Consider the following 15,827-nt stretch of genomic DNA (forward strand, 5'->3'; position numbering starts at 1 on the left):
GATTTGCAGATTTGTCATTGGCAAGCCGACAATGATGAGAATCAGCCGTGCCGCCACATTCCAAACGTGCTCCATTGGACTGAGAGAACCTGGAACAGAAGACGGGACATTTATAGCTATAGCTGTGAATTTTCTCAGGACAGGATGGGAGGAATTGGGGGAGTGCAGGATGACGACAGGAAGGAAGGAAGGAGCTGGGCAGGACAGGGTGGGCTTGAGAAAAGCCCACAGAAATAGAGACAAATGGGTGGGACAGGACGGAGGCATGCAAACACGGCTGTGGAGGATTTGCCGAGCATGCTTTTTTTCTCTCCCCTAGCAACACCCTGCTATTATCCCTTTTTTTCTTTCACCATTTTCATGGATTGTCTCAAATTAATTTCTAATAGGACCTCCATAGTGTCCAATGACACATCAGCCTAGGTCAGATTTCCACACTGAGGTTGGCGAAAGCACTTTCCATGAAACTGTTGTCATCATCAGATGGACTTTGCCCCTCTTGCTCACAGAATTTTCCATTACCTTTTCCAAATCTGCAGTACATGGTCTGCACTTTGTACTTGAATCAATCAAATAATATATACTATGTCCAGCTCCCATACCTGTTTTATCTACCTGTTTGTTTATAACTGTTTTATTCTTGTCCTTTGTGTTTATGCTTGTGACGAAGTCCCAGCAAATAGAGGCTCGGACAGCGCCTGCATAGCTGTTACTGAGCTGAGTTATATAACTACCATACCACCCCCAACTCTCCACCTCCCCTCCCCGTCTTTTTTACGTCTGTGCGCTACCAGTGACGTGCGCATGCGCTAGGTGTGAAGAGGATAGTGATGGGATTTCCGGCTCTTTTTAGAGAGCCGGCTCTTTCGGTTCGGCTCACTAAAAAGAGCCGGCTCTTTCGGCTCCGAACCGGCTCTTCAGGTTGTTTTGTTGCTTTAATTAATTTATTATTAACAATAATATAAAATTATGCACAAAAGGAATTACTAACGTAAAAAAAAGTGGTTTTATTTGTATATGTTTATATATAAATATATGCGGTGGCCCCTAGAGACAAAACACGTACAAACTCCAAAACACATTTCTAGCATGAACTGAACTTCCAAAGCAGAGCTACTAGATCACTTAAATTACACAATTGAAAGCATGTGTGTATTGTTTGTGTATTTATACACAGGCACTCATATATATTCAAATAATTTAAAAAAAAAGTTCATTTACCTGTTACTACCACACACCAAATCCGGTCGTTGGTACTTGCTGGCTTGTGTAGCCACTAGGTAACAAAAGCTCAACACTGCGCCCAGCATCCTGGAGCACTTCTGTTGTCTTTTGTACGTGTTTTGGAGTTTTTACGTGTTTTGGAGTTTGTACGTGTTTTTACGTGTTTTGGAGTTTGTACGTGCTTCAGAGTTCGTACGTGATTTGAAGTTTGTATGTGCTTTGTCTGTAGGGGCCACTGTAAATATACTTTTATTTTTTCACTCCACATAAAATGTAATAAATAAATCATATAATACAAAAATCAACTATTCACATTTCAACTTTTAACTATTTAAATTTTCAGCTTTTTCCTTTTACAAATTTAAAGTGAAAACAACACAAAACACTGCAAACCACAACACAATTAAATATAAATTATAATATGAAAACAAAAAGAAGATGCATATTCTCTGTCATATGGACCTGCATGAATAAATTTTCTGACTCCTTTATCATCTGCAACCGAAAATAGTTGTGGATGATTACTATACCTTTCTAATGTGACGTTGTTGTCCCTGGCTCTCTTTCTCTTTCTCTCTCTCTCCCTCTGGCTCTGTTCCTGTGCTACTGAGTGTAACTACCGCCCCTCCCCCCTCTGCCCAGCGTAAAGCACAAGGCTCAGGTGCGAAGTGAAGCGGAAAAAAAGTGCGAGAGAGAGAGAGAGAGAGGGTGAGAGAAAGAAAAAAAAACCCACATGACGGCTCGCGATAAGGAGCCGGCTCGCGTCGTTCACGTCAAAGAGTCGGATCTAAGAGCCATTTCGTTCGCGAACGACCCATCACTAGAAGAGGAAGGAAACAACATGTCGATAGAAGACCCATTTTTCGTTGTGAAGGGGTGAGAAATGAAAACTAAATGAGACGTGAAAGCTCGCGTTGTTATAAACTAACTACAGCTTTTAGCGTGTTGAGTGTTAGTTACGCGGGGTTGTTGCTATTTTTCCCCTCAAAGCAAAGTTATATCAGAGAAGTTAGCCCAGCGGCTAGCTCTAGCTAGTTAGCATTAGTGCTACTGTAGCAGCTGCGCAGAGGGGCGCAGTGAGTTTGGTTTTTTTTTTTATATAAGAGCGATGAACTCAGCACTCACTGAAATCCGTTTCTACCCACACCCCACTTGGCTGTCAGTGAAAACACGGGCCAGCTGTGGGACTGGCTGTGGTCAGGCACTTTAAAGTCGTTGCGAAGTTAGGAAGCATGGGAACTGGGGTTTGTTTTGGTTAACCGAGGGGCGTAGCTGCAGTGCTCAGTTCGGAAAACACCCCTGTACTTTAAATGATTAAAGGGCGAAGTCAACTGGCTATGATTTTCCGCGCTGATAATGTTCCTGTTGTGTGTTTTTGTTCAGGGAGGTGCAGAAGGCCCTGTCTCGAGCTCGGGGCCTGTTTGATAGATGGGAGGAGCTGTTGCAGGAGGGGACACGGGTGAGCCTCATGGGCTGACTCACGTGGTACAAACATGCTGCCAGGAATGGCACACAACTTTTCAGGGTCATCAGGTGTTCATTATAGTTTTAAATATTGTAACTGGAAATAATCCCGCGTTTATCGAGCTATCATGGCATCTAATTCACTGCTGTTTGTGTGAGGTTTATTTTCTCGTGTTTTTAATAGGATGTGTATACTGCCCAAAGTTTTGCAGGGCCTTAAGGTATCTTGGACACTTAAATATTTCATAGGAATTAAGGGGAACTGGTATGCACATGTCCAATTTTTTTTTCCATAAATGTTTGGACAAGTATTGCATTAAAATAACCTTTAAACCCCTGCCCCCCCACTTTATTTCTGCGGAATAAAATTATTACTCATTCTTATTGATTCGACTATGAAAATGTTTTCTCTGTTTTTGTTTTTTAAAGTTTTTTCGAAGTATTAGTTTTATTTGTTTGTTTTTTAGCATTTTAACCCCCCTGTTATGTTGCGGATCAGATTGACCCAGAACAGAAGAGATGTCACATGTCATCTGAATCACTTCAGAAAACAAAAAAAATCAAAATTATAAAAGAATAATAATAATGGAATGCATTTATATAGCACTTTTCGGGGCGTCAAAGTGCTTTACAATTCCACTATTCATTCACTCTCACATTCACACACTGGTGGAGGCAGCTACAGTTGTAGCCACAGCTGCCCTGGAGCAGACTGACAGAAGCGAGGCTGCCATATCGCGCCATCGGCCCCTCTGGCCAAAAAGAAAATTGTAAAAAGAAAATTGTAAAATAATCAATGCCAGTGTTTCTGACACCTTTGGATGAGTAAATTTGCCCCGGGTCTGTTTGTTTCAGGTGAGTCGAGATGAACTAGACTGGAGCGCCAACGAACTGAGAAACTGTCTGAGGGCCATAGACTGGGACCTAGAGGACCTCAGTGAAACCATCAGTATCCTTGAAGCATGAACAAATGGCTTCCTAATGCCCCACAATGGCACTGTCATCATATGATGAGCAGTATTTTTAAAACAAACAGGTTCTTTGTGCACACTGTCTTCCTGTTTTCGTCCTGTTTAATCAGATTGGTCTCCTAAACTGGAACTATTTTAGTTACATAATAATTTACCATAGAAGTATTTGAAAAGTCGCTGTCAGCACTCAGGAACATATCAGGAAACACTGCTGATGGAAAAGAAGAGAAGGCAAGCTTTTATTAAATGCCTGAACTTCTTGTGGGGTTTTTGTCATCACTGATGGAGACGGATTAATAAGTGTGAAATGAATCCAGGGAGTCAAGAGGTTGTCAGAATACCTGAAATTTAATGCAATACCTGGTCAGCACCATAACACAAGTCCTTCTAGAAGCAGGTGTAATTGCACAGCAGTCATACCAAAACTGTCTCTAGACAGTGGTCACCTGAACATTCATGTATGAATCAGCCGCCACATCTGATTTTGGTGCTATCTTTGCATTTGTGAAATTCTCCACAAGGTTTGCGTTAAGTACCATGTATCACTCTTGTAAGAGATGTAGCACTGATTGAGCCGTTTTGTTGGTGGGTCCTTGACTGGTTCAGGCATCGTGGAGTCAAATCCAGGGAAGTTCAGACTGGGTGATAATGAACTTCAGGAGAGGAAAGATTTTGTGGAGCGAACCAGGAAGTCTGTCCAGGTAACTTCAACCTGAATTCATTTTTTTTCCTGTTTCCACACTCTTGTATATTCAGACATCAAGTCCTGTGGTATTTTTTTTGTTGTTGTGTGCTCAATAAACATTTGTGAATGACATGAATAAAACATTGCAGATGACAAATTGTAGATGAAACAACATAGTTGTCCTCTTCTTAATTTATAGCAGAGCTATTTGATACGGTTGCTTTAAGTCTCAAAGGTGTACCTGATAAAGTGATATCTGCTTAAACATGATGATCTGGAGTTTTGTCAAAAGTCTCTCTGTATTTACCCTTGAATACAAAACATTTATTATCCAGCATGTTACACTGCTCACAAAAATGAAAGGAACACTTTAATCAGAGCACAGCATCAAGTCATTTAAACTTGTGGGATATTGATCTGGTCAGTTAAGTAGCAGCGGGGTTGTTAATCAGTTTCAGCTGCTTTGATGTTCATGAAGTTAACAACAGCTGCACTAGAGGGGCAACAATGAGACAACCCCCAAAACAGGACTGGAGGTGGAGGACGCTGAGATTTTTTAACGGTCAGTGTCATTACTGGAAGTATGAGGTGAGTCTGGACACTGCAGAGGTTGCACAGATAGTCCAGCTCATCCAGGGTGGTACATTAATATGAGCCATTGCCAGATGTTCTGCTGTCTCCCAGCACAGTTTGACGAACATGGTGGAGACGTGGTGTCCAGGAAACAGGCAGTTACTCTAGGAGAGTTGGACAGGAATGTAGAAGGTCCGTAACACATTAGCAGAACCAATATCTGCTCCTTTGTGAAAGGGGGGACAGGACTATCACTGCCAGAGCTTCCAATGACCTCCAACAGGCTACTGGTGTGAATATCTCTGACCAAACAATCATGAGGGTGGCCTGGTGCAGGATGTGGTCTAGTGGGTCCTGTGCTCTCTGCCCAGCACTGTGGAGCCTGATTGGCATTTGCCTTAAAAGACCAGAACTGGCAACTCCACCACTGGCACCCTGTGCGTTTCACCCTGAGTACACGTGACAGACGTGAAAGAGTCTGGAGAAGCCAAGGAGAACATTACGCTGCCTGTAACGTCGTTCCGCATGATCTGTTTGCTGGTGGGTTAGTGATGGTTTGTCAGAACGTCTTTGAATTCAGTCCTTTGAAGGTTGATAATTTTTATTTCCATCAAACGATGGGGCGTCCTTTCATTCCTAACATGATACCCAGTATCAGTATAAACCCACATCCAGCAAATTTTTTCTTGTTGAGATCTGATGTGTTTTAAATGTTCCTTTAATTTTTTTGAGCAATGTACTTCACTGTCCAAATTTTTGTAATTTCAGAGTTATTGTTCACTCTTGCCTAAACATAAAGCCCTTATCTAAATGAAAATGAGAAACTAGATTTACCAGTATTTTCTTTGCTTTGATGACTCATAAGTTGTGCTCTAATCTTCTGCAACATATTTACACACAAACACAGTATGACTAACAAACACTTATTATTTTGAACACACTGAGTAATCATTCAGTGGGGTTTTCCAAAAACTCCTTGGCGTCAGGTGATCTAGGCCTTATCTCATAAATGGTTCAGAAGTCGTAGTACTCCCAGATCCATCAGAAGCCTTTTTCAAAAGAATATTTTTCATCTAGTATTATAATAATAATTAAAAACAAGCTATTCTTATTTGATTTTAATTAACAAGCTTTAGCTTATACCTACGCTGAGGGTATAATGTTTTATTTTGAAATCTGTTTCCAGTAGCTACAAGTGTTCTTAATGGAGCGCAGACAGCTGCTTCCCTGGAAGGCCTCCGCTGTGTCTTTGCAGCTCCAGTGTTACCAATAAAGTAGAGGCAAAGTCAAACATTAGTCAAAGCAGCAGCTCCCAAAGCCGAGCAACACTTATTTATTCATTTTCCCTGTTTCTATTGTAACCACATACACAGTTTATTTCTACCTGTCGACATATTTAACCGCGCTGCAGCTGTTGAGCTCCTGACTTTTAATGAATTTAAATCAGTGTCCAAGCTGTAGGCACAATGGAAAACATGAGTCAGTTTTTATTACGACTTAACGGCAAAGGTGGCATTCTTAAAATAGGCCTGGAGAACTGAGTCACCGGAGCCAAACAGAAGAGCTCCGCTGTGAAGGAACAAAAGACTTTCTGACATTTTGATTTGCCTGACAGCGATTCTGGAGCAGCACAGAAAATCTCATTAATGAACATGTCTGCACTGAGGCAGCTTTTAAAAGGATTTTTCTGCTGCTATTGGGACAAATTGTGAAATGAGAGGTGTAATTATTTGTGTTTTGCTTTTTGTGTGTGTGTCTGTATAGGACATGAAGGATCAGTTGTCCAGCCCTTCTGCTGTGGCTCAGGCAGAGAAGAAGAACAGACAGGTTGGTGAAGATGTAAACATAAAACAAAACACACACACTGTGTACACATAACATATATATATTAGGGGTGCAACGATACACAAAATTCACGGTTCGGTTCGATACTTTGGTGTCACGGTTCGATATTTTTTCGATACAAAAAAAATGTTCATGCCTTTTTAATTTGTCATTTATTAAAATTATAAATATATATTTTAACTCAAAAGTACAGTTTTTAAATTTAACCCTAACCCTTGTGCGTGTTTTTTATTTTGACAGCGAATTTGCACCTGCGGACCACTTATGTGCAGCCCTGGTTAATTAGCTCGTCATATTGCAGCCACAGAAATTCTTTTGTCCATGAAACCATAAAGCTGTACTTTCTTTTTGCCTTATAGTCTGATTTGTCATAACTTCTCCGTTTTGTGGTAAGCTTTTCTTTGGCTGTCACTTCTTCACCCTGACCTGTCTTATTTGGCTCAGCAGAACTAAAATATATATATCCTGCTGCTTTTACACACGCACTCACATAAGCTCAGCGATTCTCTGCGCGATCAACCTCTCACATGTTTAAGCTTGCTGCGGGAGATTTCACTTGTCATGTTTGCATAGTAAGCTAACGATTAATAAGACGATGTCAGAGGAATTGGTGCACAAATTATCATCACTCACCAATCAGTGCTGTCGCTCTCTATACACAGTTCGCGCGATTGCAAAGTGAAAGCAAAAAACAAGCGCAAATTCAAACGCGATTTCAATATGTCACATATTGACAGTGGCTCACCGATGCCAATGACATAATTACCCAGCTACATTTCTGAAAGAATGCAAAAGCATTGACATATATTTTTCCTTCCTACAATAGCCCGACGGGCAGGGCAGAGATAGATTTTGGTAGCCCGACTGAAAAAATCGCTAGCTCCAGGACGTCGGGCTAGCGATATTGCGAGCCCTGTATCTGATTGAGGAATGACTCATCTTTGGAAAAGAGAGTTTATTACAGAGAAATGTCTCTTTCCAAAATAAAAGCTATACTATCCGCTTCTTCTGGGCTATATTCTCAGCAGCATAAGGAGACTCGTGTGCTAACAGCTGTCTAAATGACTCGGCTAAAGTTAGTAGCATGCTTGTTGTTTTGGTCTTTGCACTAGGATGATGTCGGCGTAAATGTGCAGTCATATTCGTTGTGTTCCCACTAGTGCTTTCAGGTTAATCTCGTTGAAATGACCTTAACGCCACAACACGGCAAATCTCCGTTAACGAGCTACCGCCGATCGCCCCGTGCGTGGGGCTAGACGGCCAACACGTTAACGAGCTAACTGCGCTAACACACTAGTTCCCACCCATGTAATTGAGCATTGCATGGCACATCCAACATACTGTTTTACTTTAGTCCATGACTCGCTTACCTTCAGGGTCATACATCACATGAAAACCAAAATAATTCCAAACGCCAGATCTGAATGAGGGTGGGGGAGGTCCATGTTGCAAGGGGAGCTTAACTTCTGTCTTGCTAGCTTGCCCTGCGCTCTTCCTTCTGACTATGCTGTCTGTGTTGAGCGCTCAGTGGATCTGCGCTCGACAGTGCAGCCTAGGCGGAGTAGTCGAACGCAGATTCACTGAGCGCTCAACACAGACAGCATCGTCAGAAGGAAAGTTGATAAAATAAATTACAAATTTTGTATTGTTCGATACATATGCGTACCGAACCGAAAGCACTGTATCGAACGGTTCAATATCGATACGAATATCGTTGCACCCCTAATATATATATATCCACACTACTGGGTAAAATGCAATTTGAGGTACAGGGTCTGAATTGTGGAACTCCAAATTAGCGTACTTCTACATCTACACCATCTGTTTTCACCTGTCGTGCACAGGACCAGGTAAAAATCTGCTCCTGTAATCTGAGCTACACTTCCCTAGAAATATGACTAAGCTATTGTGATTGTCTGAATCCTACATTGCATTTCCGTTTACTTTCTCACCTCAGTTTTTACCCCTCAGCCGTAAAAGGCTGATGGGGTATTGTCACCCGCTGGGTGAGCAGGTGCTTGGCCCGAACTCCCAGGTTTGAGAATACAATAACTCGAGAATGAGGTGATGTAGGATTTTGAACTTCATGTCATAGGTGCAGCTACTAAAGATCTCAGATGAGTTTAAATCTCAGTGACCTGGACCTCAAGGTCTAAGGTCAACTTCTCCAAAAAATCTTTCGAACACACAAAATAAATTGTGAAAAATCTCACCTAGGATTTTTAAATTGATTTCATAGCTGTATTTACTAAAAGTTTGCACAATTTGTCTTTTTGGTAACATAAGACTGAAGTTTGTTACACTGATGTAAGGCGTCTGCTCTCTCAGTGTGTAAAAATGTTTTTTTCATTTTTCTGCTTCCTTCTTCTGGTCCTGCTGTTTTTTTTCTTACTGTTTTTCTTTCTACTCTATTAGTTTCTTAAACTTTGAAAACAGGATGAACAGGCACACACAGGAAACAAAATTTGCCAGTGTCCAAATATCACAAATGTGCTGGTTTTACATGTGTGCTAATTCTTTGAAGAAAGTAAGAAGGTTTCTATGAACCTGGTAGTAAATGAAGTCCACTGCTAACTTTGGCTGCTGGAGCTTCATATTTTCAATAACCTTGTTTTATGAGAGAGAGGACCTGACCCTTCACTTCAGTTTATTATGTTCTTAATGCCCATTCATTCATCACGAGCCGCACCTTACATAACTCACAAACGAGCCTCGCTGTAGTTCACGTGGACACCGTTATCATGGAGGATTTCTTGTTTTTGTTCTATTGATGATAAGGCACGAGCTATATTAATGGAGCACAATGCTACTGCAAAAGTTGCTCTACATTAGCTGAGAAATCCTGACAGACAGATCAGTTTCCATCTGCCACAGAAAATGAATAACTGCACCATCTTGTGTTTTGAAAAGCTGTCAAACTCCTATTATTCCAACAATAATTCTCCTCTGGAAACTCCTACAGCACACAGACACACAAACATACACGTACACTCCCAATTTTCTGCAAAGGCTGAGTCTCGTGTCTGTGTTTGTCCAGGCTCTGCTGACTTCATCGGGCCAGGACAGGTCAACAGGATTGGAGGCTCATCTGGTGTCTGCAAACTCCAGATACATCCAGGAGCAGCAGGAGCAACAGCAGGTAAGAGACCAGCTGAAACTGAACAGATGTAGAGCCAAAAAAGAGGAAAGCAAAAGCCTCAGATGGGGGAAGCATGAGAAGAAATGAGAAGAAAAAAGGGAAGGGACTAAAGGAGATATTGTTGTGTGACAAATGATTACATGTAAAACGAGGATTCATGAAAAGTCCCATCGGAATATTTTGTTTGTTTGTCATGTGATAGATGACAGGAAAGCTTTAATCAAAGGATCACACAGAAGGAGTGAAAGATAAGCTCGTCAGTGAAGGATTGCTGCTGCAGCGTAGCAGTGAGGTGAAGGAGACGTGCTGCAAAGTATCACACTGTGAGTGAAGTGAAAGACAGTATGAGCTGTGGGTTTCTACTTCCTGCGGTGTGCGCTGATATTGGTGATGAAAGTGTGTGATCACACATCCTGTGTCAAGTTGTGGTATTTAGTAAGAAATAGTGTTTCTTCATGTCTTTTTTTTTTAATGAAAGAAAAGTTTGACCTTTTGTTTCATTACCTCAGCAAGGATGTGGTCTCCTCTGCGTTGACATCACTGCGGGGGGTTTGTAGCAGTGTATGATTTGATTCAATGAAATGATTTAGTGGAACTTTTTTTTTCTTTAAACGGTTAGTGTAGAGATTCTGAAAAGAAGCACCCTCGATACAAACTGTTCACTGAGACACAAAAAACATATTTGTTTTTTAAAGGTTCAGATTTACCAAGCAGGGAAATAGAATTTCAATAATTCCCAATACTGTAATTCTGTACCAAGAGTGGGTCAGAAGCAGTGAGTGACTGAGGCTGAACCAGTGTGTGTGTGTTGGTTTTAAACTGGTATTTCTGTATGGAAACAGCAATGACATCCAGACCAAAGAGAGGCAGCGGAAAAGAATCAGTCAGTTCTGACACAAGAGTGAATCTTTGGGGGGGGGCTGCATCTTGGAGGTTGGGGCAGTTGTTCTCTCAATGAGAGCTCATATGTCCAAAGACATTCATTTAAATGTGGTATAGAACGGAAAATACAATACACGAAAGAAAAAAATAGTAATGATTTGTGATGTTTCAGAGCTCTGTGTTCTCGCTGCGGGTGGAAAACGTGCAAATGGAGGTTCTTCTTTCTCTCTGCAATTTTCATTCCTCAGAAATGTGATTTAAAAGAGAGCAAACTATAAAAAGTAACTAAACTTTACCGGGAACACATTCACGGCCTGTATGTCTTTCTTGTGTCCCCACAAGTGTTGGCGTCTACATCTAAGGGTGAAGATCTTTAGGCTAGGATTAGGTTCAGGTTAGTTGAAGGATTATGGAAAACCTTCAGTAAAGAGATGTAAGTCTGTCCTTTGAAGTGATGGGTGCGTGTATGTGTGTGTGTGTAGTTGATCATGCAGGAGCAGGATGAGCAGCTGGAGTTGGTGTCGGGCAGTATCAGAGTCCTCAAAGACATGTCTGGACGGATCGGAGACGAGCTCGATGAGCAGGCCGTGTGAGTACACATGCACACCTTTGAGAGCTTTTCCTCAGTTGGCTGAGAAAACACAATAACACATAAAGGTGTGTCCCAGTCATCATATGCTCTTTTTTTTAGATGCCTATAAAAAATGTCACATGTGTGACCGCTGAGTTAGGACTGAATACTGAATGCATTCGTAGCCCCACAGTGTTTACATCCATGTTAAGCAGCACTTCAGGATTGTGGGTTTTGAACACACACACACAAACACCTGACAGTCTAAACCAGGTTCAGGTTTTTGTTTGATGTACTTGATCTAAATCCTGACTGGATTACAGGCTCGGGTGTGTCCAACATCACCGAAAAGCACCTCTTCCACTAAACTTTTTACAGCTTTGTCCATTTATATAATAATGTCCTCAAAAGCCTGCTGTAACTCGCTGTAATGAATCCAAATGTTTAAAACAAATCGCCAAAATTTGTTGAAACTACAAATGTCTTGAGCCGCAGTCCAGTTTGATCAAGACCAAGGTCAAATCTTTTGGTCTTGATCTTTCTCAAAAGCCTGTCGTTTTGCCTCAAATTAAGATGATATGCCTTTTAATCGCAAAGGCAACTTTTCATTGATCCTCTTATAATCTCGTCCACATCCCTGCAACAGCCAGGCCTTTGTGAGGTCACAATGTGCAGATGCTGATGTTAAAGTTCTCGCGGTATCGCTCGTTTTGTTTTTAGGATGTTGGGGGATTTTGGAGATGAGATGGACCAGACATCGTCCCGCATGGACTCTGTGCTGAAGAAGCTGGAGAAAGTGTCTCACATGACCAGCAGTGAGTTTACACACAAGCAGTTATATTTTCTACATTCACAGAAAATTTACCTTCAATTAATTTAGTTAAAGTGACACTGCCTGATTTATGAATTAAATCAGTCAGTGCGGGCTGTGAGAAGTGCATTTTAACTGTGACTCTGTAGACCCTGAAACATTGCTCTCAAAGTTTAGCCTATCTGCTAGTTCCAGTTTCTGCAATGCTGTTTAGCGTTGAGTGTTTCTCATTCATTTCATCTCCCCTGTTCTGTCTGTTATAGCAGACAAAACTGTGAGGAACACAGCTTGTGTCAAAAAGAGTGACAGCAACCACAGCAGTGTGTAAAAACAGAAATGAAATGAAGAAACAGGAAAGGGAAGCGCTAAAAGGCCAAAACATTTCCTGTGTGACCCTCAGTATTATGCTGGGTACTTGAATCAGCTCTCAATCATCAGTCGTAGCCCAATCAGACACAAAGCTAGTTGGAAAAAGAAAATAAGCTTGACAAAAACTTGAGTTCCTTCCAAAAAAGAGCGGTGTGTTTATTGTAATATTTTATGCTGCCTAAGGTCGTTTTAAGCTCTGCGACACTGTAGCGCAATGATGTCCTGTGCTGTGTCCATCAGGTCGGAGACAGTGGTGTGCCATCGGTGTCCTGGTCGCCATCCTAATCGTGGTCCTCATCCTCTTCTTTGCACTCTGACATAAGCAGTCTATGACCTCTCGACCCCGTTCACAGACTCCTCCCTGTCTGGATGGCTGGACGGTTACAGAGCCCCTCCCATCACTCCCTTTCTTTGTGCTGAGGGGAAGCTGGTGATCTGCAGGCTATAGTGAGGATGGGTCCTCCACTCCACTTCAGCCATTCTAGTGGAGAGGGTGCTGCTGGTCTCTCAGCAGCACAGTTTAGCACGGGGAGGGGGGGGACCCTGGTGGTATTATGTCTTTTATTTTGATGCATTTTGGTTATCATTGGAGTTAGAGGGACTCGGGGAGGACCGCTCCTGTTGGGTTAAAATCACAAACCTGCTAAAGTTCGCTTCGTTTTAAGCCAACAGCAGTAGCATGGGGGAGGATTTTCAGTGTTGCCTTAAATCTATTTTTATACCATGTTGAAATGTGCAGTTTGTTTGTGTGCCTAGATGTAAATCATGCTGGGAGCTTACTCCTTGCTAGCAGTAATCAGCATCGGGCAGGTGTGCAGGTTTTCCCTCCACTGATGAAGAGTTTAGTAAAAAGTGCTGCTGAGCTGTGTGTGTGTGTGTGGGGGGGGATCTTATGGATCCTGGTTTTGCCTGTCAGATTCATTCCGAGTCTCTTTTACTCAGCAGACATAAATGATTCATTTCCTGCTCTGATAGTGATCTGCCACAGAGAGGCAAAGGCCACCTTCCTTCGCACCCCCGCAGACATTTGAGCACACGATTGGCTAAGGCTTTGTTACCCTCACTGGTTGAAGAGAGAAAACCTTGGCTTCAAGCGAATGGCTCTGCCTCTCTTTTTTTTATTGAAAAGCTTCAGCTAATGAGCAGAGGAATAGTTGCTGGGCAGGATGTCCCCACACAGCCTAGATTTAGGCTTAGAGCTCCCTCTGCTGGAGCCTGAGGCTCATTTCTATTCTTTTGTGTCACGTCAGGCAGTACTACCCACACTGAGGTGTGTTGCAGCACTGTGTAAATGCTTTGACTTGCTTTTTGTGTGTAAATGGAAATTATTCTTGTACAAAGCATCTGATTTTTAATCCTGTGTGATCCAGATATCTTCACTCAAGCTTTAATCACCCAGTTAGAGAAAATGAACTCTTTGTTTTGTAGGTCAGAGGTCAGGTGCCTTTGCCTGTTGCAGGAGTGGGTAAGGCTGAAAGCACCTTTACTGCCAGAGCTTTGTGTAAGTTAATGTGAGCTCTTGTCCCAGCTTCAGAAGGGCAAGTAGCTCAAAAACCGGGAAACGTGTCAGTCTGAAACAACACGGAGGCGCATGAATGTAAAGGCACATGAAGGGTTTTGAACAGAGAGCTTCCTTTTACTGTTTCACTTAAACCTGGGAATTGTTTTTACATGATTATAATGTAACGGCACATCAGACAGGTGCTTGACAGGTTTCATGTAGTGATGGTGCTGAATTGATTGCAAAGCTGATTGTGCAATTACAGCACTGGTCATTGTTAACTAATCTGATCTGTGCAAATTGAAGTATTAGATGATCACTCCCACCGATCCTGGTTTTTAAAGCTGGGTTAGATGATATGGTTTTGGTTCATTACTCCAAAATAACTGTACAGCGTATTATAACTTGCAGGTAGTCAGAGAAGAGACTGGACCCGTGCACGTCCTGTAGTTGTGTTTTGTGCCATCAGGACACACGGGGGTAAGGAAGTGGGGAAAGGGACAGGAGGAATGAAATCTGTGTGGAAGTGGAATGTGGTGGACTTCTGTGAGATTACTGGATTTAAGCAGGGGACTTGGAAGAAAAGGGTGTGAGTCCTGTGGGAAGCCTCAACTCAATGTTGTCTTGTTTTTAACCCAAATGAAGCGCACACACCCGTGTGCCTCTCGTGGGAGGGGCTTTTGCCCAATGCAGCTTTAATGGTACTAGCAGTAGATTATTTCAGATTATAATAACTGCAGTTAACATCAGTGCTGAACTCCATCTAGCACACATTTACACTAATCAGCCACAATATGAGGACCTCCTCCCTAATATCACATAGACCCCCTTGTGCTGTCAAATCAGCTCTGATTCATCGTGGCATGGACAACGGGAGTCTGGGGGATTAGGATCTGGGGAGATTGAGCTTTTTGTTGCCCTCTCAGAGTATCAAAAGGTGGATGGCACGAGTTAAAATATCAGCCACACGAGCAGCATGGCTAAAGGTTTAAACACGATTACGTCAGTGGTTTTTACTAACCTTTGGTTCAAAACTGCTAATGAAAGTAAATATTCAAAGTGCCAAAGGTCACATTTGTATTTATTCTGTGTGAATGACCAGCTATTACAACGAGTATGTTTTGGATTTTTGGATGTAAATGTGTAAAATACAGTACTGGTAGCCATCGTGTCCTCTTTTTCACACATGATGTTTGAGTATGTCATTGTGTTTTTACTGCCTCTGCTAAAAAGAAAAAAAGGGCAACATTGGTGACAAAGTGTAAACTTTTCCTGTCATATACACTATATACCGTATGAAGAACAAGTGAAGGGAAAAAGCAAACTGCATAAAGTGAATCACACAATTGTTCTGTTACTGGCATCCAGAGATTTTTTTTAAAATTGCTGATTGTGGTTATAAGTTTCATTAAACTTGAAATGACCGAATAACGTCCTGAGTGTTTATCTTCTTTGAGGTGCTCGCTCGGCGTCTCGGCTGTGTGTCTCGAGGATGGCAGTTTGGCTTCCCTCTTGTGATTTGTTCCTCTGATAAAAGCTTTCACTGGATTGCAGATGTTTGAGTTTTAATTGAGAAGCACTTTGCAAAATGGAAACATCCCTGCGTGTTATTCTGAGAGCCACACGGCAATCATTATGTAAAATTACATTTACTTTAACTGCGAGGAGCGCGCTGCTACTCCCCGGAGGCTCTGTGAACTGCACACATCTCTTAAAATAACCAGACGGCAGTCGGGAGACCGACACGTTCGTGCGTGTTTCAGACATCCTGTGAAACTGGGAGAGGAGCTGA

At 42.0% G+C, this 15,827-nt stretch overlaps 1 protein-coding gene across 3 annotated transcripts; it reads left to right on the forward strand.

The window, feature by feature from the left end:
* The first annotated feature begins 1,956 nt into the window (after nucleotides 1-1,956).
* Nucleotides 1,957-15,483, forward strand: stx10 (syntaxin 10). Of its 3 annotated transcripts, none has more exons than XM_085409226.1 (9): nucleotides 1,957-2,100; nucleotides 2,608-2,683; nucleotides 3,544-3,637; nucleotides 4,266-4,360; nucleotides 6,682-6,744; nucleotides 9,800-9,901; nucleotides 11,266-11,372; nucleotides 12,075-12,169; nucleotides 12,775-15,482. In XM_085409226.1, the coding sequence occupies exons 1-9, from the start codon at nucleotides 1,958-1,960 to the stop codon at nucleotides 12,849-12,851; spliced, it is 852 nt and encodes a 283-aa protein (XP_085265352.1). In that variant the 5' UTR covers nucleotide 1,957; the 3' UTR covers nucleotides 12,852-15,482. The 3 variants fall into 3 exon arrangements, with proteins under 3 accessions (XP_085265352.1, XP_085265353.1, XP_085265354.1); XM_085409227.1 differs by having other exon boundaries at nucleotides 1,962-2,100; nucleotides 2,608-2,757; nucleotides 12,775-15,483; XM_085409228.1 differs by having other exon boundaries at nucleotides 1,962-2,100; nucleotides 2,608-2,709; nucleotides 12,775-15,483.
* Nucleotides 15,484-15,827: the final 344 nt, after the last annotated feature.

Source organism: Rhamphochromis longiceps, linkage group LG6 (genome assembly GCF_057381845.1).
Source record: "Rhamphochromis longiceps isolate RC_006_pf linkage group LG6, R_longiceps_female_GT1.1, whole genome shotgun sequence".
Classification (NCBI taxonomy): domain Eukaryota; kingdom Metazoa; phylum Chordata; class Actinopteri; order Cichliformes; family Cichlidae; genus Rhamphochromis; species Rhamphochromis longiceps.